The 26,870-nt window shown below is 43.7% G+C and overlaps 1 protein-coding gene across 1 annotated transcript in view; it reads left to right on the forward strand.

Annotated features, from left to right (window-relative positions):
• Cdkal1 (CDKAL1 threonylcarbamoyladenosine tRNA methylthiotransferase) overlaps positions 1 to 26,870 on the forward strand; it is a 514,315-nt gene that overhangs the window by 469,020 nt on the left and 18,425 nt on the right. Inside the window, 2 exon segments of the mRNA XM_075969982.1 lie at positions 21,778 to 21,861; positions 24,628 to 24,792. Coding sequence (XP_075826097.1) covers positions 21,778 to 21,861; positions 24,628 to 24,792 — 249 coding nt within the window.

The raw sequence follows: 26,870 nt of genomic DNA on the forward strand, positions 1-26,870 counted from the left end.
TGACTTACAGTTCAGAGGTTTAGTCCATATCATCATGGCAGGAAGCATAATGGTGTGCAGGCAGACATGGTGTGTTGTAAAAGGGGCTGAGAGTTCTACACCTTGATCCCAGGCAGCAGAAGTCTGTATCCCAACTGGATGTGGCTAGAGCATATGAGTCCTCAAATCCCCCCACCCCCACAGTGACACATTTCCTCCAACAAGGGCACACCTACTCCAGTAAGGCTACACCTGCTAATGGTGGGACTCCTTATGGGCCAAGCATTCAAACACATGAGTCCATGGGGGCCATTCCGCTTCAAACTACCACAGGTGGGAACAGCCTGAGGCGTGCAGAACACTTGTTTGCGTTAGGGCTGTCATCTTTTCTCCTTGGCCTGGATGGAGGATATGCTGATTAGGAAGTGCATCGTGGCAGGACAGGCATGGCAGCAGGAACATGAGATTGTTGGCTTACGTCTTGGCAGACAGTGGGAGAGAATAGGTTAGAAATGGAGTGAGCTTGTCAACCACTGTAGCATACTTCCCAGAACCCGCTTCCCCGGGCTGGGCTCCGCCTCCTCCACCTGGAACCCTCCTCCTCCAGCTGGGCCCCGCCTCCTCCACCTAGAATCCTCCTCCTCCGGCTGGAACCCGCCTCCTCCACCTGGTTCGGACATCCTCGTGCTTCCTTAGCCTCTTCAAACTGCACCAAGTGTTCTAACACATAAGCCTGTGAGTGATGTTTAACATTCGCTTTTCCACCCTCTGCAGCGGTGTATGTTGGGAAGGCCCTGATTAGATGCCTCTCCTATGGATTATAGACTCTCCAGTGTTCAGAACTGTGAGGAATATTTTTTTAAATAAGGTAGGCAGTCTTGGGTTCTCTGTGATAGCAGCACAGAATAAGAAAGAGATCTCACTGAAACCGTTTTCCTAGTCTCATTTTGACACTCGCAGATCTCTACTTGATACAATAAATTAATTCAAAATACAGAACTATATGTAGCTCTTTAATAAGCTGTTTTAGTTATTTTTCCATTCTTCTCTGCTAATTAGGGAATGATCCTGAACTTCTTTCATTTCCATCGTTTATTGTTATAGTGTCTTTCTTTGCTCTGTTCTCCATGTTGCTCTAGACACATACATAAGTAGCAGGAAAGAGACTGCAGAATTGGGCGCTGCCAAAACCACCTGCGGTGAACTGGGTGCCTGGGCAGGGTGTCTCACAGAGTAGCCCTCAGCAAAGATGCTTCGAGTCTCTGTTTCTGGGAGTTAGAAACAGCAAAGGGGGATGTGAAACTGAAAACTAAAGAGGTCCACAAACAGGGTCGTTATTGTAGACTCTCCCTATTACAGGTGCTAACCGAAAGACGGGCTTTTTTTCTCACTGTAAATCACAGAAGTCAACCCTCAGGGGAAAATATACCACTGATGATTAGAGTCAAGTTAGTGACTTTTTAGAATATTGTTTGAGGGGATGCCTTCAGACACAGGGTCATATACCCACTAAAAGCTGCTTCCACCGTTCAGGAACTGTTATAATGGGGACTTTGATTCAAAAGCGAGACAAATGGAAAAAGAAGGTAGCTAGTTGTACACTTTTATCTTGGTCACTTCTTTCTCAAAAATGTTCAAGATAGGGCCAGGGAGATGGCTCAGAAGGTAAAGGTGCTTGCTACCAAGCCTGACAACCTGAGTTTATTCTAGCAAGAGACCCATGTGGTAAAAGGGAAGAACAGTTGCCACATGCACACATCAGTATGAGGTGGTGGGGTGATCAGCTTGCAGACATTGTATAGGCTATTTCTCCTAACATGGGACCATTGTGTGCACTGCGCTTAAACTTCATGCTGCCAGATGTGTTGTTTAGGAACAGAGAACTGTTTATTATTATGATTTTGGTTTGTTAATGAAGAAGTGCTCATTTGCAAATAACTTTAATCTGTAATTAAAACCTGGAAGCACTCTTAAAAATAAAGACAGTTAAAATGCATCGTCACTGACATGCTAGATTGAATATGCAATGGCAAGCATTAGACAAGTCCTCTCCTATTTATCACTTTTAATGAATCTTTCACCCTGGGCCCACTTTAAGCCCTTGCTGGTATTCCTGTCACCCCATCCATATGCTTCTAAGAGCATTAGCCATTCCTGGGCCTGTGCATGGCTTAGAATAAAATCAAAACCGCTAGGTTTTGATCACATATAAGCAGGCTGGGAGAAAAAAATCATTATCATTACCATATCCTCATTAAGATGACGGGCCCTGGCCGTATCTGCATGTTTGCTCGGCCATCTGAAATTCATGCATGCAGAGGAAATTTTTCTTATCCTTTTGAAAGAAGAATAATAAATATTTATATTGCACACACAGCCTTAACTCTTTCAGGCAGGCACTGGATCATGTTTTAGAAATGACAGGAAGCTGCTTGTGGGATTTTATTTTTCTTCCCCAAGACAATTCAGTTTTCCAGTAAGTCCTTTAAAGTGAATTATAGATTCATCAGTATTGTAAATACTCCCTTTTCTGCTCCCCATTAAATGTATTTTGTCTTACTTTTTGGCAGTCTTTCGAGTCACATAGCTTCACTCTGGGGCCTTCTCTAGGCTTTCCTGGCTGGTTCCACAGTGGGGACATCGTGTGTCTGCCAGGGATGCTGGCCTACACCCTCGCTCACATCCAGGAGCCTCTTTTTTCCTGGAACCCTCCACTCTGTTAGCATGTCGAGAAGTAATCTAGGGCCACATATCTAGATCATGCTGAAAAGAAGTAAGCAAACAAACTCACAGAAAAGCCACGGTCTCATGTAGTCCAGATTGGCCTCAAACTTGCTCTATAGTTGAGGATGGCCTTGAACTGCTGATCTTTCTGTCACTTCCCCCTAAGTGGTAGAATTGCAAGCATGTGTCATGGGATAGTGGGGATTGACTCAGTTTCCCATTCATACTAATCAGCTACTTTACCATCTTAGCTACATCCTCAGTCGCCCATGTTATTTTATGCATGAGTTTGCTTTGCACCTGTGTGTGCTGGTGGACGCCTGTGTGTGCACTTGTGCAGGCCCAGCTCTTTCTCATTTGCTCTCCACCTTAGTTTTTGAGTCAGAGTCTCTCACTAAAGTGCACCAATTGGCTGAAACGGCTGGCCAGTAGAGATCTTTCTGTCTCTGCTAATCCTAGCATTGGACTTAAAAGTTTGTGCCACCTGGCTTTCTGCATAAGTGCTGGGATCTTAACTCAAGTCCTTACTTTACCCACTGAGCCATCTCCCTAATCACACATTACCCCTCCCATGTTGCTTTCTTAAACTTCCTCCAATTCTGAGGCAGGAAATGGAAATAACCCCTAGGTAGTTATCTACTTAAAACAACCTCATGATTCCTTTCTCAAAGATACCCAGCAATAACACAGACACCATAAATATGTTATATTTGGCATGGTAGTGTGTAACATACCTGTAATTGCATCGCTTGGGAGGTTAAGGCAGGAAGATCAGAAGTTCACAGCCTTCCTCAGCTACGCAGCAAGATTAAGGCCAAATTAGCTACATGAGACCTCGTGTCAAAATAAGAGACTGAGCAACAGACAGACAGAGAATACTGCTGTGAATGTTTGTGCCCACAGCGCTGCCTTTGCATGGTAAGTGAAAGGGTCATGAAAAGGTGGAATTTGGATAAATACTTACATAACTTTTTGAGGTTCTCTGTTTTATGGAAGTTCTTTATTTCACTTGCATGAAGTCTACAGTTGTGCAGAATGCTATCCTCCATCATTAATGTGAAAACAGCTCAAGACTCATGGCACGAAATTATTCTAATAATATATTTTAGAAAGTAAAAGTTACTTCTGTTCATTCGGTCATTGTCTTTTTATTCCATTAGCAATGGGGGCCAATTAAGGGAAAGCTATTTCCCTCAAGTCAAAAAGGAGGAGACACACCATCTTCTCCCACTGGGGTTAATCAAGTTGGGCTAGTCCATCACCTAGTGAAGGGACTGCCGCAAAAAGGCTGATTCACCTTTAGCCATGCTAAAGAGATGGGAGGAATAATCATCCCTTTGCTAAGATCAGGTACTGTTCCTTCTCAGAATCCTTCTCTTTGTGCAGTCACTGCAGCAACATCATGAATGCTGTTAGGTCTCTCCACCTTTCTGAGTCCTGATGCAGAATGCCAAATTTTTTAAATTTTCTCTTTCTTCTTCTGTACTTCCTTCCCTTCCTCCCTCCTTCCTTTGCTTCCTTCCTTCCTTCTTTCCTTTCTTCCTTCCTTTCTTCATTCCTAGTGCTGGCTAAAGCCTAAATATGCTTTCTCTAGTCCTCTTGGTCTTTTTTATTCTTTCTCTGAAGCCCTGCTCTTTCCACTATGGTTGCTTGTTCCCCATCTAAATACTTACAAAGGTCATAGCTTTCTCTCTTCCTTCTTGACATCTTTCTCCTCTAGGCAGCCACCAATACTTACAGCTTGTGTACCTAGAAGTTTTTCTTTTAAATCCTTGAGTTTTCTTCTAAATCTGTTCTTAAATTCTTTTATTAATGAGACTAAGAACCCTGAGGAGTTCCTAGGCAACATGTGGGACCAACTCTGTTGCCTCTCCAACTCTGTTGCCTCTCCAATTCTGTTGCTACATGTTGCCTGCAATAAGAGAGGACTACAAACATGCTGGCTACAAGGAAACAGAAATTGTTTCTAAAATTGTGCTTTGTGACATCTTTAGGAATATATGCATAGTCCCTGGGGGCAATTTCTATTTTGTCACTTGTACTCAAGTTTCTAGCTCCTAGACAGATTCCACAGTAAAAGGATTTTCCCCTTTGTAGCCCCTCAGGTTCTTCTGTCATTCCCTCTGAGTCAAGGTTCACATGAGAGCTCCAATCACAGCATATTTAGCTTCCAGAACAAGCGACAGCTCATAATATGTTATTGTGTATTTGAGTCAAAACTTTAGATCAACTTGTAAATAATATATTTGTATAATACTATTGATTTCTGAAACAGGGCTCAGAGTCAGTGGCAGAATCAAAAAGCCCTGTTCTCATCAGAAGAGCAGGCCCTCTACCTCCTGTGGGCAGCACAATGAGCCAACCCATTGGCAGAGGTGTGTGCGAGCCAGCCCTGATACTGTGAGCATGGAAAAGCTGTCCCCATTTCTTACCTGTCATGTGGCAGCATGGGGGGAGAGAGAGATGCCCCCACCCCTCCACCATCCATTGACACCTGAGGCACGTGGGAGAGCTAGCCCTGCCTCTCATCTGCTGCAGCACCGAGTGCTGTGTAAGCAGCATTGTAGAGCTGACTGACATCAAGGTCTTGGTCTGGGAGATCCACCCTGAGGACTGGAAAGCAGGAGAACAGGCCCCGCCCCTTGCTCATCCCTGCAAAGGGTGACTTCACCTGGGCAGTGCTGGAGCTCATCCTAGTGGTAAAGACAAAGGAAAGCTGGGGCTGAAAATATCCGGGCCCAGAACCAGGGTTATGGATTGGCCCACTCCAACATCCACCCCATCTGTGTTCTACTGGAGCGTGTAGACCCAAAGCTGCAGGATCTCTACAACACAGGGCAATAACAGGATATCCACGAGGACTTCTGGTGAAAGTCCAGCATCGACAGTGTAGCAGAAACCAGAGGCCTCAACCACCAATGACTCTCAGCAATGGACACTTCCAAGTAAAGCTATGTGGACAAAGGGGCTTACTGCGTCACTGTGTCACACGCCAGCTTCCTTGAGGAGATTTTTTATCCCCCTTTTATTCTTTCTTTTATTTTCCTCTTAAATTTTATTGGAGGGAGGGGCTGCAAGGAAAAGAAGTGGATACAAATAAATGGGATTGAGGTGCATGATGTGAAAGACACAAAGAATAATTTAAAAGAAAGTTAAAAGAGAAAAAAAACAGAAAAAACTCATCCTGCTCTGCCCTCAAGGTGAAGGGTGAAGAGCAGCTTGTCATATAAGAGACAGCGGGGCTTGTTTGCAGGGCTGGCACTGGACACTCCCTTCGGTGAAATTTCTTAGAATGAGATTGGCCTCCAGGTGGGAGGAAGAGCGTTGGGTAGAAACAAGGTGACGTATGGAGAGACAAGGTCGGAACTTACAGGACGAAGACTTCCCTCCAGAGCCTAGAGAGAAGCTTCATTTTAAGGGTCGGAATGAGATGAAAGGAATGGTGGGTGGCGGCCATGGAACCCATTCAGAAAGCAGTCTTTATATGCCGACCCCAAGCAGTCTCCCTGAAGAGTGTCAGACCAATCCCTAGGCAAAAGGAAAGGTCTGACTTTCAGGACCCTTTAGTGTGGCAGGACCCGTCATAGCACTTGGTTTACCTGAGCATAGAGTGCGTGACAGGAAGCATGGAGGAGCCCAGTGCTGGTTAGGAACACAAATCAGGGACAGCTTTTCTGCCACCAGGCTAGTGTTTTAACACAACTTTTGAATTCCCAGTCCTTCACCACATAAAGAAGGGCCCTCCTAGAGCGTTAGATCATTAAAATGTCTGGCCCAGCTTCCAGTCCGGTTTCAGGGGTCCCAGGGTCTCCCCGTGCCTGCTGTACAGTCTTCTTACAGGAATTTGGAGAACCCAGACAAGCTGCATAGGCCTGGTGGGGTTTCCCAGGCAGTCCATCCACTTGGCTTCTTTTCCCTGTGTCATTCTGGGAGCTGTGGCAGGAGTTCCGGTCTGCATCTATGATAAACAGTTTTCCTAGAGCGGCCACATTCCTGGCTAGTTTTGGCTTAGGTCCACAATGTGATATTGTGTTTGTAAGCTGAAGCCATTGGGGGCCGGGGGTGGATATCAAAGAAGCATTACACCAAATTTCCTTTTGAAAAAGGCATTGCTGATCAAAAAGTAGTACTCAAAACTGAAAATTGCTCAAATTAAATGACTGTGTCCTTTTTCTTCTTTCCCAACTCAATTCTTACCCAAAATAGACAAATATTAAGGTTCAGTGAGGCTTTGTTTTTCTTAGCAGTCACTCTAGAATAGGTTTGTTTGCTTATTTGTTTATTCTTGGTTTAAATGTGTGCAAAAAAATAAAAGTCCCTTCACCACAAGCTCAGTCTCCTTGTGTTGGATTTCATGTATTTTCACACTTGTCTGTCATCCAAAGAAAGCAGGGAGACTAGGTCTAAACGGAGCCATGATGTGTACACGCGCACGTGCGCGCTGCTAATTACAGGTTGCAGTAGAATTTGGGAGAATTTCAATTTAGCTTCATTTGTCTGAGATAGGGGAAGTAGCATTAAAGGGGAATAGCTAGCGTGGGTGAAGAGAAACACACAGACATTTTAAGGGGATATAAGATTTAGTGTGGGGTTCTGTCTTCCTTAGGTCAACGCGAACATTTCTCAGTGTTGTGTTCCTATGATATATGTAGCAGGACTTGTTTGTGCTTGAAGGAGTTCCATTTTCTCGGCAGAGAAGACAGATGCAGGTGTCTGGTCCTGAGGAGCAGGGTTTTCCTCCTGCATCCCGGGTGCCTGGCCAACAAAGCCGAGGCTCTCCCACTCCCGTCTCAGAGTCTCGCAGAGCTAAGCCTAGAAGCCAGGAAAAGGAGGGATAGCTGGAGAGAATAATTGCTATTCAGTCTTCTTTAATGAGATGTATGGCCCTGCTGAAAGATTGTGGCTGCGTCTTTTGTTATGCTAATTAGACACCATTAGAGCTTGGCAGTCTTTGATTTCGGCTTAATCCTTTCTGCTTCCTCGGCCTCGGTCCTGACTGGCAAACGCTTGGCAGATAGTGGGCTGTGTCGTACCACGCTGTTGCTTATCACTCCTGTGTGTGCTGACTTCTTTGGTAGAAAGGTGGATGATAAAAGATTTGTTTTAACAAAGGCAGTATGTGTTTCGGGCATTTATTTTTTTTTCTTAAAAAAATTTAATTTGAAAATGACCGCTTCCTGACTTTTAAGCCCCCCACCCCACTGTTGTTGCCATGGCTGCTCTTTCCGTCCTAAAGAACAGGAGAGGGCAGTTTGCATCATCTCTCCGTGGGTGCCAGGATTTCCCTGAAATCTCTGTTTAAGTCCAAAGTTGATTACACCCTAAGATTTTAGGGAAGCTGTAATTCTGGGGGGGGAGGGGGAGGGATAAAATCGAAGCAAGAATAATTTAATGGCCCAAACCAACAATTTAGCTTGCCTGCCTTCACAACTTACGAATTCGCCTGCCTTCTTCTCTAAGACTGAAGCATTGTATTTACATGATTGCCACAATTAAGAGTATTTGTGGTGAATTTTAAAAACGGCATCTTTTGAAAAATGACCAGCATGGTCCTTTTTTAAGTAGTTCGGGGATAGTGTGACCTGTGAAATTCTCCACCAGCAACACAGTATTTTAGAGCAGCCGTGGACAGGAGAAGCACGGTGTGAACCACATGTTTTTTTTGTTGTTTTTTTTAATTACCTGGTAGCCACATTTTAAAAAAAAAAAAATCCTGTGTGTGTGAAAGAGACAGGCAGGCTGGGGGGGGGGGCGGAGATCCATATGTGGATATCAGAGAAAAATTTGTGGGAGTCAATTCTCTCCTTTCACCCTATTGGTCTTAATGATCAAACTCAGGTTGTCAGGATTAGTGGTTGGTGACAAGGGTCTTTATCCTTCGAACATCTTGGCTGGTCCCCTGTACTCATATTTTAAAATATTTTTTGAGATTATAATTACATGATTCCCTCTTTCCTTTCCTCCCTCTGAAGCCTCCCAAGTACCCTCTTCCACTTTCAAATTCCTGGCCTCTTTTTCTTTAATTGTTGGTGGCATGTGGTGTGTGTGTGTGTTTCTAAATTCATGACTATAACCTACTCCGTCTGTACAATGTTACTTGTGTGCATATAGTTTCAGTATTGAATAACCCATCCCTGTGCATCTCTTGTTTGGGCAATCATGTTGATATTTAGTAAGTGTAGCTTCTGACACTTCTAGGAAAGACAATCTCACAGTAATCTCCTGTTCTGGCTCCTACTGTCTTCCTGCGCCTCTTCTGCAGTGATCCCTGAGCCTTAGGCGCAGGGGTTGTGTTGTAGATGTATCTGTTAGGACTGGGCTCCACGACTCTGCATTTTGTTTGATTGTGGGTTTCTATAATGGTGTCTGTCTATTGTGAAGAGAAGTTTCCTTGCTGAGGGAGGAGGACTACACTTCCCAGCTAGCTCCTGGAGGAGGATCCCCAGTACCGCACAATTAAAGTGGAAAGAAACTGGTGGAAATAGAGTTGTTCCATGCGTGGTCTTAAGTCAGTATCCCAGAAGTGATGTGTTAACAGAAGAGCTATCTAAAAACTAGTGCAAAATTTAAGATGATTTTATTCATACTAAGTTTTTGTTTTAAAAAGAGGTCTCAGGTATCAGTAGCCAAGTATGACATCAGACTTTTGATTCTCCTGCCTCAGTGTCCCAAGTGCTGGGAGTGCAAGCATGTACAGCACACCCCCTGTAGATGGCACTGGCCATGGAGCCCTGGACCTAGTGCATGGGAGGCCAGCACTCTACGGACAGAGCCACAGCCGAGCCTCATGTTGCGGTTTGTGTTTTGAACTGGTGCATACTTGGCTCACAGTGTCTCACAGCACATTTCAGTTTGAGTTTGTTGCCTATGCCGTGTAGCTTTCTGTTGAGTCCATTGTATTGAAAAGCGGCTGTTTAGAGTAATCAGTCACCTTCCCACTTGACTAGTAGACCTGTCAGGAGGAAAACCTATGTTTGATTTATGGGTTAAAGATTATGAGCCACATGACCTTGACCAAGTTCCATTCTCTGAGGGGCCTTGCTTTTCTCTTCCGGGTCTGGACTTCCAAATGAGGGAAACATGGTAGCAGGTTGACAGAGTGGCTACAGATCACCAGGTTCCTTAACTCCGTCTCGCCCAAACACTGATTGCCCTTACTCCTTGTGTTTACATTGTTTTTCTCAGTTTATTGTGCCATGAATGAAACAAAATTTCCACAAGTGTCTTCCAGGAAGATGGCCTGTTTCGGAGCCATTCAAAAGTAAGGCTGGACACATCTGTGCCTTATGAGTGCACATAGCTTGAAATAAAGCTGAGAATTCATTCATTCTCAGCTCTTCATTGTAACCGTTTGTTGAGAAATGGCTATTTATTTATCTGGTGTTTATTCCTCTGGCTGAGAACAAGGTAGAAGTATGTTCACGTGCTTGAGTTATTCTGATTTGAGTGTGCTTGTTTTGAATCGCTCCTTCAGTGATTCGTTCTTCTGTGGGGAGCACTCATTGTCTTCCCACAGTTTCAGAGAGCCTCTAGCTAATACATAGTACTTACAAAAGAATAAATACCATTTGTTGTTACTCATACATAACTAGTCAGAAGTCCTGAAAATCTTTGTGTTTCTTTTTTACTTGATGGCCATGTTGCTTATTTAGTAGACTCCCGAATGTATCTGCTGTTGATGCAGTCAGATCCCCCTGTGGACCCCTGAAACCCAGGGTGTACCAGACTCTATGATATGAGGTTTTCCTATGCACATCTTCCTATTATACACAAGTTCCTGGGGAGAACGACAGCTTCCACTCAACTCCTTCAAGGTTGGTTAATGGACGAGGACTTCAGTGATGGTGGAAATTTGGCATGTTTCGACCCTAGAGCCTACTTATCTTGGGTGATCTCCGGTGCCCTTACTGGCCATTTGTCACTCTCCTCATATGTGGCCTAACATCTTTGTGACCGTTAAGTAAATCCTTAGAAATCTAGAAACAGAATCCATGTTTTTACCAATCAAAAGTCTGAGGATATCCTCAGATAGCATATGAAGCCTGTAGCTGAGACCCTCCCAATTTGCTTTTAACCACCTACCTGGTACACCCACCAGTGGATTTGAAAAGTACCTTGATTTATGATGTTCTTCTTTCTATTACTGTAAGGCTTTATCAGAGTAGTACTAAGTTGGATCATGGAATTTGGGGTCCCTGAGTCTGTCTGTGTTCCTGGTCAGGGTCACGAATATTGACTCCACAGTAAGTTATCTTTATCCCTTTGAAAGGAGAGTTGTATTTTTATGTCACTACCATAATAAAATGTAATTTATAAATGAGATACAGTAAGAGATTAATAATAATAATTGATAATAAAATTATAACAGTATGACATTATAAATATTACGTGTTGAGTGGTCTCACCACTCTCACACTCTCTCGTGGTGCTGTGGGTACTAATGGACAGACAGTACATACTGTGAACAATGGATAATTATGCCCTAGGTGGGACATATTTATGGCCGAAATGTCTTGTAAAGATATATTTTTCAATCCCTTATAGTTTCTTACTCTTTTTCATCTTTCTTATGTATAATTTATAAATAAAATTACATATAGTCAAAGTATGTCATGTATTTCTGTTCTTTATGAGATGCTTTTCAATGAAATTTGGCTCGGACTTATCAAGTAATGGGCAAAAGGGATATTGGGAAAGGTCAGTAGGATGGAGGTGGCTCAAGAGTTAAGTTTTTAGGATTGAACTTTGGTGAGCAGGGATCTAGGGAGATGGCTCAGTGGTTAAAAGCAATCTCTGCTCTTCCAGAGGAACCAGGTTCAGTTTCCAGCCCCCATGTCAGATGGTCCAGAAGCTCCTGTAACACCAGTTTCAGGGTCAGCCTCCACAGGCAACCACACAGACATGCACATATTCCCTACCCCAGGACCCCCTACAAATACACATTATTAAAATACAACAAAAATAAATCTTAAAAGGCATAAGGAACCCCATCTACATATCTCATGTGAGTCAACATAGTCATATTAATAAGATATGTATTATTTTACTACCTATATCTCTCCTGACAACTCAATTAGTTATGAATTCTGAGTACTTTCCGAAACTGCTTGGACATGATGGAACGTACCCTATTCTGGGAAAAATAGATTTGAAATACTTATGCTAAGTCTGTGATAAGGAAGAAGGATTTGTGTGAGTTTATTGACTTCACAGATCTCATGCTGTCGATCAATGCTACAGTCAATTCCCCCCCACCCCCCCGCACACACACACTAAAACTCTGTAGGAAGTATCCTGACATGTTCTACAATACCAAGCAGGTAGTCAAGCCTCTAAAGATCTTCAGGTCCAAGTCTAGCCAGGCCAGGTATAGAGCTTCCTGTGGAGCAGTCTTTGATGGTCAGCTTCAAGTAGCTAGGTACCAGTCAGTAGGTGAACACAGTTCTGGAATGAAAGGTGAGGTTTGGCCTCCAGCTAGAAGAAAGTGAGCCAGCCACTGCAGGAAAAGGGACTAAGGCCTCTGGTACGGTGGCTTTGGTCAGCCTGAAGTGTCTGGAGTGTGGTTCCTGTGTCCTATATCATTTTAAGAGAAAGGACTTTGGAAGGACTTGCTATTCAGAGTTCTTCATATTTAGGTTATTTCTGGGTGAAAAAACGAAGGAACAGAGCCAGTAAGAGTCATAGCATTTAATCTGTATGCAAATATGGATGACTTTAAAGACACTCTGCTTCAAAGGAGTTGAATAAAATTAGCCGTTAATAAGCATAGCTAAACAGTGTTTTTTCACACGGAGAATAATGTCTCTTTAAAAAACTAAAATATTTTTTATCATCATTTCACAATTAGACACAATTCCTTTAAAAATAAATGTCACCATCCCTTACGAGCCCTCAAGTAGCCCAGGCAGCTACAGGCCAGCTCCATGGGTTCTGACGGACTGAGGCTCAGTGCATGTTTTCCGCCCCACATTCCTGAGCTGCATCCCTCCTACATTACAGAATGGCACTGTGCAGTCAAGATGGTGTTAAAATTTAATGCTATTGCTGTTATCGGTGTTGACTCTCTTTAGTATACACACGCCTGGTTCTTTAGTTCCGGGGCCTGCCAGGCGAGAACACCGAAGTGTGGTACCTGGAGAGCCAGCGTCACACGCTCTGCCTGTTGTGAGTGATGAGTCCGGATGAAGAGGTTATCATTTTCATTAGCAGAGAACAAGACCATGCTTTTCTCCAAGTGCAGTTACAGCGGTTCACTGGCAATAGCACACTACAGTAATTAGTCTAAAGGTATACGCAAGGGCAGGCTTCTGCACAGACACCAGAAATAATTAGTCCACAGTTTAAGGTCTCCGCCTTGTGTTTAACATGTTCCAGGTATCGTAGGGGGGGGGGATAAACTTAATTTGACTGGAGCTAATGAAAGACATTTGACATTTCCCAGAGTCATGCATTCAGAAGTCAGTCAGGGAGAAAAATTATATTGTATTATCTACAATTAAAAAAAAAGCCTTAGCCAGAGAAGTAGCATGTCATAATATTTTGTAGGGCAAACAGAGATAAAATTCAAGTTGGTTAGGACCATGATAAAAATGATCATAAGCACATCTGGTTTCATCTCCATTCTTTTTTAAAAACAGGTGTGGATAGAAAAAATTTTGTTCTGTTTTTGAGATAGGGTCTCACACTAGGCTGGCCTGGAACTCGGTATATAACCATATGGACTCAAACCTATGGTAAGCCCCCGGCCTCTGCCTTCCAAGGACGGGAATTTCAGGAGTCTATCTTCAAGCCCAACTCAGAAACAGCACTTGTTAGATTCTTTCAAGAGAAGATCATTTCTTTACACTTTTTAGCTTTGTTACTCTCACAGGCGTGTGTGTGTGTGTGTGTGTGTGTGTGTGTGTGTGTGTGTGTGTGTGTGTAAATGTTTACAAATTTTCCAAATAAGCTCTGATCTTTGTGGGGTTCTGTGCTATTTTTTTTGTTCCATTTTTCAGTCACATTGAAATACTAAAACTTTTTATTACCCAGAATTGAAAATAAAAGTTACATTGGCATTATTTTTCAAATCCACTTCTTGGGTTTTCTAAATGCAACAGTGTTGTAGAATATTACTTTAATCATGTAAAGTGTGTTACATTTGTTCATGCTGTATTTGCTTCATTAGGTAAAGATGTGTTGGGTTTGTTTCACCTTGCTTGCCTAAGGTACTTGATTGCTCTAACAAAAAGCTAAACTGCCAATAGCTAGGCAGTAGAGGGATAGGTGGGGCTGGCCGGCAGAGAGACTAAGGAGGAAGAGAAATCTAGACTCAAGAAGAGAGAGAAGAAGAGAGAGCTGCCCATGGCCAGACAGACAGCCACCAGACAGACATGAGAAACAGGGAAGTAGGATATACAGGAAGAAAGAAAGGTAAAAGGCCCCGAGGCAAAATGTAGATGAAAGAAATAGGTTAAAGTAAGTTATGAGAGCTATGGGACAAGTATACGATAAGGCCGAGCATTCATAACTAATAACAGTTTTCATGTCATGATTGGGCTAATGGCCCAAAAGAAAGCCTGCTCCATAACAGAAATATAAAAAGAAGGCAAAATTAGTAAAGGAAACACTTCACATGCAGTGCACAGATGAAGCCTCACGTGAGTTTAGAGACACCCCCCGCTTTGCTTTTTCTGATATAAAGAGCATTTAGATAGTCAATTACAGACATTAAGCAAAGTACCCCAACTTTGTCTTGAATTTGAGTAATAACTCCTTTCTTCCAGCAGTTGTTTTCCATATTTCTCTCCAAATTTTTACGTAGTGTTTGAGAAGAAGAAAGGCGGGAAATAGAGTATTTCTGATGGAGCGTGCAGTCAGCAGCCAGATTCTGTGGGAAACCACTGCTTTCTCAACATGCCTGTGTTTACGCATGTTCTCCAGCAGGGTGGTTAGACCTGACCCGCCCTCTCAACTTCAGCACTTGGGAAATGTTAGCCTGTGTCACAGCCTCTGGTGATAGAACAGCTCAAAGCCTGCACAGGAACTGAATTTGAAAAGCATTGCTGCTCATCCTCTGTTGTGTTTCTGTACTCAGGAGAAGTCAGGCACTGCAGAATGATGTCGGCGAAACTGAACTTTCAGTTCTAGTATCTCTTAACAGGAGGCAGGGAGAGCTGGCTCACTTCAAAGGATTCTTTCTCTTGGTCTCTGCTGCTGTGCAGGGGACCCTGTCTCAGGAGATCCCTCTCGAGTCCAAGACTACTGAGCTAAGCATCCTCCAAGTTCATTTGTTGTTGCTGCTGTTTTTCTCTGAGGGAATACTGCCTTTATTTTCTATTTTCTGCCTTAGCTGCAAGAAATGAGAAGAGGAGGTAGGCAGGGAGAGATTGAGAATACTGAGATTCATCCTCTCATCTGGGCTCTCCAAGACTGGATCACACTGACTGTCATGGGCAAGGGCTGTGTTTCCCAGCAGCTCTTGGAGCCCCCCCCCCCCCACCTTTCCCTCAGGATCTTGTGAGAATCTCTGCACACTGTCCCCACTTTATTCAATCATCCAGTCTATTAAATAGATAGTTTTATAGGACTTTTTATAGTTCATCTTTCACAGATGACCTTTAGAGTTAGGTTAAAATGGGTTAAATGAAGTTCTGTGCATCCTGGGGAAAATCGCTTTCTCCACTGACATTTGATGAAAAAAATTGCAGAGTCTATTTAGTGGATACCGAGACCAGGAGCCACTTTGGAAAGTCCAAAGAACTGAATTAAGAAACAAGCAAGTGGGCCACATTATCCTTACTTCTCAGACAGTATCAGGGATTTTCCTGACAGAGCTTTGTAAAGGGAAACTGAGTTTGCCATAGAAACACCCAATTGGGAGCTCATACTACTAAGGAGGAAAACACTTCAGCTCCAAGGGGTCACACATTAAATAAATAAACATTTATTTAATCGACTGTAAAATTACATACTTACAAAACAAGAAAAGAAAGACAAGAGGCATCTTTCTGAAGGTTGTTTTGCTTCATTTTGGATTGTTTTTTTACTTTGGGTTTTTTGAGATAGTATTTCTCTGTGTAACAACAGTCCTGGCTATCCTGGAACTCATTTTGTAGACCAGGCTGGCCTCAAACTCCTGCCTCTACCCCGAGTGCTAGGATTAAAGGCGTGTGCTACCACCACCCAACTGCTGAGGTTTTTTTTTTTTTTAAGAGGTTTATTAAATTTCCAACAGGATTTAGGTCATGGGTAGCCCTTTGAAGGACTTGTGAGTGCTCTATGGTGGCCATTCAAGATCAAATTATTAATTTAAGTGCAGAAAAAAATTGCTGTTATTTTCAGGCACTCTGCATATGCGTGCTTACTATGAGAAAAGAAACAGCCTGGATTACACGATCTCCCTTGCCAGATTCCCATGAAACTGTGTGCTCACATCACTTCCTCACTATAAATCTACAGTAAAAGATGACATAAAACTTGGTTGCGAAAAGTCTTTTAATTTTTATTTGTTTGTTTGTTTGATTTAATTTGTGTGCACATGCGTGCATGTGTCGCGTGTATGCAGGTTTCTGATGAGTCCAGCAGGAGCATCTGATTCACAAGAACTAGAGGTGTAGGTAGTTGTAAGCCACTTGATGCAGGCTCTGGGAACCAAGTGCCAAGACTGTCTAAGTGCTGTATTTCCCCTCTCAGCTCTCCGGCTTCTACCAACTTCGCTTGGCGACGTGAAGGCCAAAGCATAGTCAGGTCGCTTTCATCTTGACAGGCATCTGCTGACAGACACCCTGTACCCTGCTCTGCTCTCCTGTCACATCCCTACCTCCCCCTCCCACCCCCACCCCCGTGTGCTTTGGCTTAGATATTATGGGGTTTAGTTGGGGTTTTGTGTTTTTTTGTTGTTGTTCTTTTTCCCATCTCCCTTGGGTGCTGCTAGATCACATGTTCCTTCTGTGTCCTAGCATGCCTTTCTTCCTCTCCTGGAATGTCCAGGTTGTTGTGAATCCATCCTTAGAATGTTCTACAGATCTGCCAGTGGAGGCTGAACTCTTTCTGCAGAATGTGGTCAGGTGCTGCTACTGGAGGTTTTTCGAAAAACATGTCTTCCAGTGCCTTATACGCTTGCTTACAGGATTGTGTTTGATTATTTTACAGAGTATCATGACCTTGCATTCTTGTGGGTGGCTCCACCCGTTTGGTGAGTGCTGTCACTGAAGGGAGGTAGCTGTGATGAGTGGCCTTGTGGATTGGTGTTGGCTAAGGCCCGGTACAAGCTCTATCACTGTATAAGATAAACTTTGGTCCCTTCTCATGGAACAGCCCCGTTGCTAGCAAAGGAGCTAAGAGGTGTGGTCTGGTGAGTCTAAGGAGGCCTGTGGCTTGCCCCCTCTTGCCAGATGCCCGGCCTCCTCACTCTCCTAGCAGAAGCAGTCATGATAAGGCACATCACGCTGGTCACTGTAAATCTTGATAGATGATGAGTCTTTAATGGAATTAAAGACTTGGTAGGGATCACATTTAGAAAACATAGAAAGAGAATGGTTCTTCTAAATCAGGTTTGATGACTAGGGTACAGCTCCATGGTAGAGCACTGAATTCCATGCCCTGCATTGAAAGATTAATTAAAAAATAGAGAAGACATGAGGCTTACATACACTTAGGCGAATCTATAAGGTCTTTATTGTTCTCAAAGCCAAGTACTTCTTCTACAGCTTCTAGGGTGACTTCATGGTTATGATTGATAACCAGTCTAAGTCTTCATTCATAGAAGTCGCAAAGGGGAGCATTAGTAGTATTTACAGGTGGGAATGAATTGTAGCAGTTCCCAACAGAGTCCAGCTTTCTTCCATTGTCTTTTGTTCAGTATCCTCTGGGAATTGTTAGAGCTTCGGCGATGACCCAAGGTCCGTGGCTGAGAAAGGTGTTTGCTACTGTTCATCTCCACACACTACAGTTCTGAGCCCCTTTGGCAAATGACAGTTCAAAGCTCATCTATAAATAGTTCTCTGATTAATCACAATCCCAGCTGCCTACATCAACCTACAACGTTTTTTGTTGTTGTTATTGTTTGTTTGTTTGTTGTACGTTATACCTGTATTTTGCTGTTAGTTTTATCTCCACATGAAATGGAACAGCCCAGATGTGGGTACAACTGGCCACATAAATTACAGCAAGCATAGCAAAACAGCAAGTAGCACACACTTTCAACATTCTCACCGTGTTAACGCTAGAAGTATAATTGCAGATTACCTTAAGAACCATCGACAGGTACTTATCCTAAGTCGTAAGCAACTCACACTGTGAGCTGTGTGTAAATATCCCAGCTTTCTCCAGAAGAATAAACACCCATGAAACCTACTATTTACCAGTCTTTTTTAATAAACAAAACTCTGGAAGCTCATCGTAGAAATTGGAGGAACTTTCCTTGGCTTCTATTTGGATTGTTTTAAAGAGATGGATTGCAGGAGTATGCCCTGCTTTTCAGGGAGTGAGATCAGTCTTGTTAAAAAAAGAAAAGGAAAGAAAAGAAAAAGGAATCATCAGAGACCTCACAGCCTTTGGCTAAGGGGACTGCATTTGAATGGGGTGGTAAGCTAGATGGCACAATGGGGTGTACTTAGGTATTGGCAGTGTAAGAGGGAGTGGGGAGTTGACTCTGTTGTTTTTTTAATTGTTAGGTGGTCTGTTCAGTGCAGCTGTGTTTATGGTTCCTAAATGATAACTGCCTGAACACAGTGACAAGTCCCCACAAATGAGAATAGGACTTTCTTGGGGGAAAAGACCATCCTGCCAGTATGGGGTGTATTTACCAAGCAGCAAGAGCACAAGCAATTCCAGGCAGTTTTACAGCTGGTTTGATGGAGCAGACATTTTTGACAAGGTTGAGTTTTGTTTTTTAAGTAATTGATCCTTTAAATGATGCATTTCACAGTGGAATAAAGTTGGAAATGGCAGTCGGAAGGATGCATAGTCACGTTTCTGTAACCATTATTTGGCTGACTTAACTTATGCTCATTAAAAATGGCTGCGTAATTTAGAAACACAGGCCTAACATGCCCATTGTTAGTTGCTTCCTAAAATGTATTTTTAGTACTTCTTTGATAATTTCATAGTGTATTTTCTCATATTCTCCCCATATTTCTTTACCTAACTCCTCAGAGACCCACCCCTGCTCCCCACCCTCCCCCAGTTTTATGTCTTCTCTTGTTTGAATCACCTACTGAGTCCAATTTGTGCTGCCCATATGCGCACGGGTGTGAGGCCATCCGCTGGGGCGTGGTTGACCTACCAGGGACTGAACTCTTAAAGAAAATGAACTCTCCCTTCCCCATAAGGAATCAGCTATCAGTGGCTGCTCGGAGATGGGGTCGGGAGTCCTCCCTGCTCTGTGCTAGAATGCTAAGTAGACTGATCTCATGCCAGTCTTGTGCCGACAGCTACAATTGCAAAGAGTTGATGAGGTCAGCATTCTTGTCATGTCTAGAAGACACTGTTTTGCTCCCATCCTCCCTTACCTCTGGCTCTTACGCTCTTTCCATCCCTTCTGCACTGTTCATGAGTCTGAGGCTTGTGGGAGTGGGGTAACAGATGTTTCTTTGTGGCGAAGCACTCCACTAACACTAATTCTCTGTGCCTTAGCCAGCTGTGAGCTTCTGCTTTCACCACCATTCACAGATCAGAGAAACCTCTCTGATGAGGTCCGAGAGCTGCACTAATACAAGGGCATAAAGATATTAATTTTGAGGGCAGTTTGATACTGTGCCCTCTTAGCAGGATAATAGTTGTGGGTTCACCTCTGGAGTCTGTGAGCTTCCCAAACCATGGATTTTTGGTCAGATTAGCAATATCCTGTAGAATGGGCCTTAAATCCCATTAAAAAGGAGTGATTACTTGCACAACATCAGTACCACTGTTGCACCGGGGTGTAGCTTGCTACCCCTACCATTCCAGTTCACGGGGTTCACAGCTGAGCAAGACTGTGGATGACGTTTTCTCCTGGTGGCCTGTATAATACCCTCTGATACTATGAATGCTAGGCGGCAGAGAAGAAGCTTCCTATTCAATACCAACTTGTTTTTTCCATGTCCTGTGACCAAGGTGTGCTGTCTTATCATCAAGTTTGAGTGGGGCAACCAAGAGCAATGGCAATGGCCTGCCTGTATTGTTTTGGGAGCTTCCAGGACATCTCTCAAGAGAAGGTATCCCACACCTGGCACTGGGGTTTTATTTGGCAGCCCATGGCTTTTAGGGGCATCTTACTTAGGGTTTCTATTGCTGTGATGAAACACTATGGCCACAAACAATTTGAGAAGAAAGAGCTTTATTTCACTGTACAACTTGTAAGTCCATTGTCCGTGAAAGTTGGGGCAGTAACTCAAGGCCTTAGCCTGCAGGAAGGAACTGATGCAGAGGCCATGGAAGAACGCTGCTTATTGGCTTGCTTCCCACGATTTGCTCAGTCTGCTTCTTATACACCCAGGACCACCTGCCTACCCACAGGTGGCACTACCCACAGTAAGGTAGGCCCACCCACACCAATCATTAGTCAAGAAAATGTCCCGCAGGCTTTTCCAGAAACCAGCCTGGTGGGGGCACTTTCGCAATTGAAGTTCCTTCCCAAGCTTGTGTCAAGTTGGCAAAAAACTATCCAGCACAGTAAGGAACATTATCCCCTGTGTAGGGTAACTCTTTTATATGAACTAAACTCTTGTATACAAATATATATGTGTATATATATATATATATGGAGCTTACAAATATACACGGTTTTTCCGAGTGCCTTTAGTATTAGTCATCCTTCTTCCTCTTTGCCCTACCTTCCCATCCCTCTTTCCACCCAAACCTCCCTCCCTATTCTCCTCTTCCCCTTTATATCATCTATGTTCTGCTATCCTCTTACCTTAAGGTCCTTCTCCCCCACTCCCTACCAATGCCCCCTCTGACTTTCTGGATTCTACAGGTTCTCTTGATTAAACACAGAAATCTAAAGATTCACATGTGAGTGGAACATGTGACATTTGGTTTTCTGGGTCTGATAATTGGTTTCCTCATTCAGTATGTTTTCTAGTTCCATCCATTGATTAGCAAACTTCATAATTTCATGTTTGCTCTTTAAAATATGGCATGGAGTTGTAGCTACAACAAAGAGACACTTACCCATAGCAATATATATATATATATATATATATACATATATATATATAATAAGTAAATGCTTATGTAAATAGTCATAATTTCAGGATTGTATGAAACATGCAACACTGAAGAGTAAAGGCCTAACAACTAATTTTGTTTTTTAAATTATGTGTATGTTTTGAAATTAATGTGTGTGTGTGTGTCTGGGAAGAGGGTATGTACACGCAAGAGAGTCCAGGTGCCCCTGAAGGCAGAGGAGGAAATCAGAGCTGGAGATGCAGGCAGCTGTAAGCCATCCAGTATGGGTGCTGGACTCAAATGTTAGTCTTCTGGAGGAGCTGTGTGCACACTTAATCACTGAACTATCTCTGCAGCCCTAATGACTAGTTTTGGGTGCATTTTTGTTAGTGTTATATCCCTCATAACTCAAATTAATGTTTATTACTATTCTCCCATATTGCCAAAATATTTCCCTGCATTTGGATTAGAAGCAGCTTGTTCTGGCTTGTTGTGCAAGTTTGTTGCAAGAAACAAAGTGATATTTAGATCTTGGTGTATTTTAGGAGCTTTTTTTTTCTTGTATCTTTCCTGTGTGAAAGAAAGAAATCTGATCAAGTTGTTTCATAGTCATGTTCAAAACGAGTGCGCTGTGGTGATTTCACATCCCTGCATAGTTAATGGTTTTCCAGAGATGGGAATGAATTATGCAGAATGTTGTCTGTTAAACAACTGACCATCTGCAGCCTACTCTAAATTCAAGAAGCAGCTATGGTCCAGGACACTATATGGGCTGACATTTATTTTCATACTTTTTTATTTTGTTTTGTTTTTTCAAGATAGAGTTTCTCTGTATAGTCCTGGCTGTCCTGCAACTCACTCTATAGACCAGGCTGGCCTTGAACTCACAGAGATGTTTTGGGCTTCTTGCTTCTTCACCCTCTCCTTTTCTTCTCCCCACAGATTGGTGAACGACAGCAAGTGCTAGTAACAGAAGAGTCTTTTGACTCCAAGTTTTATGTTGCACATAATCGCTTCTACGAGCAGGTAAGAATCCTTCATGTTCCCTTCTTTTTCTCCAGACTGAGACCAGTTCTGAAAGTTTAAGCAAAGGGGACAAGAAGAAGAAAACAAACTGAATCAAAGGAACCAGGCTAGCAAGGGTTGAACTCTATTTTTTTTTTTCTGGTCCCTGAATATACTTTGGGCCACTAGAGAGTCTAGAACAGCCTTAAGCTTCTGGGCATTGGGAACCAGTGGCTAATGCAGTTGGTGGAGAGGGGCTCCTGTTGGCAAGGCAGGGAAAGTGTGTGCAGGAAGCACAGCCGGTGCCCTGGAGATGTTCCCATGCACTTCAGGTGAGAGAGGCTGCCAAGCGTGTGTGTCCCCCCCTTCAACCCCTCCCCCGTCCACCCCCCTCCCCCGTGGCCTCTAACACCCTCACAAGGCTTCCACAGTGCTTCTTCGGTCTGAGTGGAGTTCAGATGGGCCCTTTCTCTTCTGTTCCCAGCCTCTCTAGGAAAGTAGAATTTCAAAAAATATAGAAAAACTTAATTGATCTCAAAATACATACCCACTATAAACACACAGCCACTGGAGAGGGATGTTTAGAAGCTCCTGACTGTGGTCAGCACATCCGGCTTCTCTTCCCTAGAGGGGGAAAGCATGTCAGAAGTGATTTACAGAGTTCTTCCCTCAGGGAGGAACCCTGGATGGACCAAGGAGGACAATGGAAAACGTGTCCTAGGAGACACTCAGAGTAGCGTGGGATGGCCACAGATGGTTCTGAGTCGTGTTAATTTTCCTTAATGTCGAATGGTGTTTCCTATCCTTCTGTTCTTTCTCATCAGATGAGAAGTGGATTCTCTCTCTCTCTCTCTCTCTCTCTCTCTCTCTCTCTCTCTCTCTCTCTCTCTCTCTCTCTCTGGGTCATGACTGGAATTGGAATTTGGGGATTTTAAGTACTACATGGGCACTTCAGATAAGGCAGGGCAAGGGAAAAGCAGCAGAGAGGCCTCACTATTGCTTATCCACATGGAATAGTTCCTAGGTAGGACCCCTCAGAGCCCACGTGGAGACACTTGTGGGGTACAAAGAAGGCTGCAGCTGAGAAAGAATCCTCTGTACCTCACATTTAAGCTGACCCTCTCCTGTTCCCATCTCAGGAAGAGCCATTCTCGTATGCAAGCCAGCCCTCTGCTCAGTCTTGGGGAGGACCCCAATGTATTTTGGTTGCCTCTTCCCTCTTTCTCTTGCCATCTGGGTTTGTGCCTCAGCAGGGAACCTTTCCCCCTTCATTTAAAAGGCAACAGCATGCCTCATTAGCTGTTTCCTCTAGTGGAAGGCAGTTGGGCTTTTTCCAATTATTAAAACCCAGGGGAGGGGGCGGGGGGGGTGGTGGACAAGAAACACTGAGCCCTTCATTCAGGTCAAGGCAGCAGACCAAGAAGGCTTATATTCCACGGGACTAGCACCAGAATTTCTAAGCATAGTTTGGGTTAGGGATTTTCTTACTTTATAAAATTAATTTAAAAGGGCCTGATACTAATGCTCTTTTAGTTGGCCTGTTTGCCATGAGTCACCCACCCTCCAGGTGACCTTTTCCCTACCCTTTGATGAAGCCATGTGTACAGTGATCATAAAAACTGACCTCAGAAAGACCAACACCCAGTGTGGCAATGGCAGGATCCTCCCTGACCATTCCTGACCCCCTTTTTTTTGTCTCTATAACTAAGCCTTTCAAAGATGTCATAGCTTCTATTTCTAAATAAGATTGCATCAAAATATCAAAGGATTATTGGTTTAGCACTGCTCTGTTTATATTGGACTCTGACCCGAAGAGGCTGGCAAGTAGCTACAATCCCAAAGCAGAGGTGTGTGGGGGTAAAATGTGTACAGACGACCTGAAAGGTCCCGACAAGAGGAGACTTCTGCTGAGGTGAGCATGGATCTCTATCGCTCTATCAGCAGTCTCTAGAAGAAAGCCATGTGACCGCTACCTGTGAGCTAGCTAAAGTGGCCTTCAGAGTGGCTGCTTCTGTATGGAGATTGACTCATGAGACTAACAAACGCATTTCTTTTCTAACAACAAAAGGCGTGAAAGGCGGCCATTAGCCAGAGGAGTCGTTTAGACAAACACCAATGTGCTGTTTCACTGAAAGAATTGCTTTGAAATGTCTTTCCTCTTGCCCTTTTGCACACATGAACACACGCGCGCACACACACACACACACACACACACACACACGATCTTCATTTGAAGAGTCTATTAAACCATTTCCCTGAGAGCTAAATTGGAAAGTATTGGAAGTGTGAGGCTTTCATAATTTCTGAATCCGTTTTCTTGATTGTGTAGGGCAGGCAATGGCTGAGTGTCAAAGGCCACTCTAGAAGTGGTTGGCTGACTTTTGGGAATTTCACAGCTTCCTGCCACTGTGTTTCAGGACACCTGGCATCTGGTGATGGAGGCACTGGGCCTGTGGCCCCTTGGCTCATCCCAGAAAGGCCTTTGCACTCTCCAAGGGTCCAAAGCCTTGAGTGACCAGGAGACAGAGCACTCTGTAATAGGACCCCCGACCCCCCCCAGCAGACCCTTTGCGGACACTTGAATAAAGTGTGGACTTAGTTGATAGTGGCGTATCATTTTTCTCTCTTCGTGGTTACAGACACACTGCGGTAATGTAGGAAGTTAATGGTGGGGATGGGGGTAGCAAGAAGCCTTCCTACGGCATTATCATCGTGCTTTAGCCTAGAACTATTGTAAAATCAGGCTGATATATTAAAAACCTCTAATTTCTGAAAATCTGTTTAAAGGTTTTAGTGCCAAAGAACTCTGAATTCATGGGGAAAATGGTTGAAGTAGACATTTATGAATCAGGAAAACACTTTTTGAAAGGACGGCCAGTATCGAACACCAAAATCTACACACCATCCATCAGCAAGCCCCTGGCCAAGGGAGAAGTCTCGGGTTTAACCAAGGTAAGTTCAAGGTTCTTGTCCCCTACGCTGCTGACAACGTGGCAGCTTGAGAAGCACAATGACCTGTGCCACGAGTCTGTGTTCACATGTAGGCCCCTTCTGAGGATGCGCAGGTTTTGTTTCTTTCTGGCAGATGGCGATCTGGAGGTGCAGCTGCGTGGGTGCTGATGCAGCCTTTTGCTTCTCTGCCCATAAAGGGAATAAAACTACTTCCATTTCCAGGCCAGAAGCAGAAGGCAAAAAGCCATTATTTGTAGGTAGGAGATTCAACACCAAGGTGAACAGATCCAGCATGTTTCTGTGTCGTCGATCCTGAAGGGAGGGGTATAAGGACCTGGTGTTTCCCTGCTGACAAAGCTCTTTGTAACACGGTTAAAGCCTACAGGTGAACAGACACGAAGCTGCGGCACACACGTGCTGTGGTACCTCATGCTAGTGTGAGCTGCATAGATACTTGAGTCCTGTGGAGCGAAAATTAAACATTTTTTCATTCTGTAAAAAAAGTCACCTGGCCCTGTTTTATACCTTGGTAAATATGGATGTTTGCCAGCCTCTCACACATTTCGTTGAGCTACAGTTGTAAAAGCTGATGGAGTGTGAAATGAAAATGTGTATCACATTTCTAAGCATCATTTGATGTCCTTTCTTCAACACAATTGTTAAACACCCCCTCCCACAAAAGGATATAGCAATGACTTAACATATGGGGAAAAGATAACTGATACTTATCTGCCCATGCAGTTCCTCGACCATTTACCTCTGCAGCTCTTAGTTCAAATGAATAGTAAAGACACCCTAATTCAAGTAAGGGAAGTAGAGCTGTGCCTCAGGAAGGGCGGCAGCTGTGTCCTTGCCCTCTGTCTTCACTGATGACGCTGAACTCAAATCCTACGAGAGCGGCACTTCTGTGCTTGGCTATTGCAGAGGAGGGACTGTCTATGTTCTCTGACCCCAGCAGAGGGGCATGTATTAGCACGTCAGAACCATAGCAGCTTTCCTCTTTTGTGGGTATACACTTTAGTAGTGTTATTATCATCATTAGTGCATGAGTGTGTGTGTGTGTGTCTGTGTGTGTGTGTGCGCGCATGCGCACACGCTCATGTGGACATCGAGGGAGGGGCAACTCTGGGGAATTGGTTCTCTTCTTCTACTGTGAGATTCGGGAATTTAACTCAGGTTCTCAGGGTTGTACAGCAAATACTTTCATCCTTTGAGCCACCTCACCAGTATTTTATTTGATTTCATTTTACTTTGAGACAGTGTCTTATGTGCACTAGACTAGCCTTGAACTTACTTTGTAGCTGAAGATGACTTTGAACTCCTAATCCTTTTGCCTTTACTTCCCAAGTGCTAGAATTACAGGGTATAATTCTCTCAAACTGTACCCAGTTTGAAGCGACCATCTTGTTTAAACTTGGGGAAAAATCACCGATGTTCATTTGGGTTTTGGGAGGTATTTTAGTTGTTATTTTTATTGTTTAGGAGTTTGGTTTTTGTTTGTTTCCTTTTTTTGGCTTTGGCATTTTGGGTTTTTTGTTTTTAACCTTATTTGGAAGTTGGGGAAAATGGCCTGGAAACAACAGTAGTCTGGCATTGAAATTAAATGGCTAGAGATTCAGCTGAATTATTTCATCTTCTTCTTTAGAAGTTTTTCAAGGAAATTAGCTAACCCATCATGTGCTTTAGGAGATTTTTTTCTTTACTTGTCGTTCTGGGCTTGAACTCATGGCCTCACGCATGCTGGCACAGCCCTTGACCACTATGCTGTATCTCTAGCCCTTTGAAGTTGACTTTCAATTGCTATAGTAGAAAGGATTTTACAACAAATGGCAGAAATATTTTAAAGACCCTGCCTGGCTTAATTCTGACATGTGCATCTCTCATAAGGGCTCGAGCTCGAAAACCTCTTATGAGTTCTCCGTGAAAGACAGCCCCTCTGTTCTTCTTGCACACCGTGTGCTTTCTAAAGTTCCGGCCCACTTCAATTCTAGGAGGCCCACTTCCCTCCTCTCCTCTCCCTTCTTCCAGTCTAAGGTACAGTGTTGCCACCAGCCTGCCTTTGCCCAGGACAGCCCAGA

The sequence above is a fragment of the Microtus pennsylvanicus genome, chromosome 4, assembly GCF_037038515.1.
Source record: "Microtus pennsylvanicus isolate mMicPen1 chromosome 4, mMicPen1.hap1, whole genome shotgun sequence".
In the NCBI taxonomy this organism is placed as follows: Eukaryota; Metazoa; Chordata; class Mammalia; order Rodentia; family Cricetidae; genus Microtus; species Microtus pennsylvanicus.